This window comes from Primulina huaijiensis, chromosome 17 (genome assembly GCF_012295235.1).
Source record: "Primulina huaijiensis isolate GDHJ02 chromosome 17, ASM1229523v2, whole genome shotgun sequence".
NCBI classification, from domain to species: Eukaryota; Viridiplantae; Streptophyta; class Magnoliopsida; order Lamiales; family Gesneriaceae; genus Primulina; species Primulina huaijiensis.
This window is the reverse complement of record NC_133322.1, coordinates 12,112,257-12,115,249: the sequence shown is the minus strand read 5'-3', so window position 1 is coordinate 12,115,249 and position 2,993 is coordinate 12,112,257. Positions and strand designations below refer to the sequence as shown.

The 2,993-nt window shown below is 47.6% G+C and overlaps 1 protein-coding gene across 1 annotated transcript; it reads left to right on the top strand.

Annotated features, from left to right (window-relative positions):
• Positions 1–235: 235 nt before the first annotated feature.
• LOC140962606 (uncharacterized) lies at positions 236–1,897 on the top strand. The gene is made up of 3 exons (XM_073421559.1): positions 236–465; positions 547–1,160; positions 1,341–1,897. The coding sequence occupies exons 1-3, from the start codon at positions 236–238 to the stop codon at positions 1,895–1,897; spliced, it is 1,401 nt and encodes a 466-aa protein (XP_073277660.1).
• Positions 1,898–2,993: the final 1,096 nt, after the last annotated feature.

Here is a 2,993-nt window from a genome sequence, read left to right as displayed (position 1 = left end):
AACCCGTCCTAATGAGAACGTGGGGAACTTGACCCTGGAACAGCTGGGCCAATTTATCGCCCGGACAGTGGATGAGGCCATGAAAAGGAATCAAGAGTCTGTGTTTGTAGAGGAACAGGCAGCCCGTTAGGAGCGTGAGGAAGATGCTGAGGGCCACCAGAGCAGGGTTGAAGAGCCACAGCCCCACCAAAAGGGGGAAGATTAGTGAGATGGGGAAAGGTGGAAGGAAATACAGATGTTGAGGCAGCAGTTGGGAAGCAGAACGCCGGCACCCAAAATAGGAAGTCCTTTTTCACTAGCCATTTTAGAAGAAGGGCTTCCTCCAAATTTTCGACAGTCGAATGTGGGTGAGTACGATGGACATACTGACCCCGAGGAACACTTGGGGAGGTTTGAGAATGCTGCCCTGTTACATCAATATTCAGATGGGGTCAAGTGCAGTGTGTTTCTGGGCACGTTGGTGAGGTCAGACTAGCAATGGTTTAACACCTTGCAGCCCAACTCCATACGATCTTTCGAGGGTTTTTCCGCTGCTTTCTTGCACAGATTCGCTAGCAGCAAAAAACACCAAAAAAACTATTTGAGCCTGTTTGTGGTGAAACAACAAGAAGCTGAAACGTTGCGAGAGTTTGTCCAACGTTTCAACAACGCAGCGTTGGAGATACCAGCTGCCACTCCTGACATCATGATAAGTGCCTTTACCCTGGGACTTAGAGGAGGAGAGTTCTTTAAATCGTTAGTGAAGAAACCTCAATCAAGTTATGATGATCTGTTATCACGGGCGGAAAAATATGTAAATCTCGAAGATGCCCAACGGCATAAGAGGATGGAGCAGCGACCTGGGAGAAGTAGAGTTGAGGGAGCGGAAAGAGGAAGTAGGAAGAGAGGCGCGGCCGAGAGGGAGGATGATAAGGCTAGGGGCAGAGGACAAATCTCATCCCATGTTCCTCTGGATGGGAGTCGGGACAAGGTGATGGAAGTGAGGGAGTCCGAGGGGAGGTGGGAGAAGTCGCAAAGGGTTGAGTACAGTGCTAGATTGCCTTCGCGGGATAAACGAGAAGGATCCTCATCCAGGAGTCGACAAAGGTCTCGCTCGTCCCCTAGGCGTGGTCAAGGCCCTCCATGGATAAATCAGAGGATTGGGGAGCAGAGAGGGGAAGGTCGATGTCAAGATGTCCCTCAGGAGCTCGTCGAACCGAGGAGGGGAATGAATGAGGATAACCACCCTACGAGAGGAATGATTCATATGATCTCGGGGGGTGCTACTGATGGAGACTCGGGGCGAGCTCGGAAGGCACGTGGGAGAAGGCTGGAGAACTTTTAGATATCTAGGGGTGCAGACTTACCACAAGACCCCGCCCTCAGCTTTGGGCCGGAAGACCTCCGAGGTGTTGTGACTCCACATAACGATGCCTTGGTGGTAACGGCCACAATTGCCAATTATGATGTGGCGAGGATATTTATTGATAATGGAAGCTCCGTGAACGTCTTGTTCAAAAGCACGTTGGATCAAATGAAGGTGGAGGGATTTGAGTTTGAGCCGGTCTCCACCCCGCTGTATGGGTTTGCAGAACACGCCATCCTGCCTTTGAATCAGATGTTCATCCCTCTATCTTTGGGACACGAACCTCTGCGTATAATAAAGATGATGACATTTACCGTGGTGGACACCCCATCCGCTTACAATGGAATTCTGGGGCGACCAGCCCTAAAAGATTTCAGAGCAGTAGCGTCCATATATCATCAGAAGCTGAAGTTTTCTGTGGGGAAGGGGGTTAGAGTCTTGTGCGGGGACCAGAAGGTCGCGCGTCGGTGTTATGAAAGAATCGTGAAGGAAGAAGAAAAGAGAGGTCGCGAGCATTCGCATGGAAGCTTAAGCTCAGTCTTACAGTTGTAGAGTCATTCGGAGAAGCTTCTAAGTGGGTAATTTTTGTCCTGTGGAGGTACAAGAGGAGCAGAGAGGAAAGTTGGACAATGCGCTGGATGAGGCTCTAAAGAGGCCCGGGAACGCTTACCACCTTAGAGAATATTAAACTTGACTTTATTTTTGGTGTATTTCGTTTCTGAATTTGTCTTACGTTATCAGTTGAAATTTAATAAAGCCGAGTTTTTATATTAAGTTCGTGGATGTTGTATTATGAGGAGGATATGAATTAAATTTTACCTACTTAGGATGATCCTAGTAGAGGAGTCAGGGGTGGGAAGGTTGAAGCTTGATTTTTCCCGCTAAGGCATCGCCTAGCAGAAAAGCAGAGTTGGGGGAGAGAAATTTTATTTTCCTGCTAAGACATCGCCTAGCAGAGGAGCAGAGTGGAGGACGAGAATTAAATTTTATTTTCCTACAAAGGCATCGCCTAGTAGAGGAGTTAGAGGGTGGAGGGGTTGAATTTTTATTTTTCTGCTAAGGCATAGCCTAGCAGAGGAGTTAGAGGATGGGGTGTGGAACGTTTACTTTCCTGCTAAGGTGTCACCTAGCAGAGGATTTAGAGGATAGAGGTGTTGAATCTTATTTTCCTACTAAGGCATTGCCTGGTGGAGGAGCAGAGGGCAGGAGAAAAATTAAATTTTCCTACTAAGGCATCGCCTAGTAGAGGCGCAGCGTGCAGGAGAAAAATTAAATTTTCCTACTAAGGCATCGCCTAGTAGAGGAGTTAGAGGGTAGAGGGGTTGAATTTTTATTTTCCTGCTAAGGCATCGCGTAGCAGAGGAGTTAGAGGATGGGGTGTGGAATTTTTACTTTCCTGCTAAGGTGTCACCTAGCAGAGGATTTAGAGGATCGAGGTGTTGAATCTTATTTTCCTACTAAGGCATCGTCTAGTAGAGGACGAGAGTGCAGGAGAAAAATTTAATTTTCCTACTAAGGCATCGTCTAGTAGAGGAGCAGAGTGCAGGAGAAAAATTTAATTTTCCTTCTAAGGCATCGCCTAGTAAAGGAGCAGAGTGCAGGAGAAAAATTTCATTTTCCTACTAAGGCATCGCCTAGTAGAGGACCA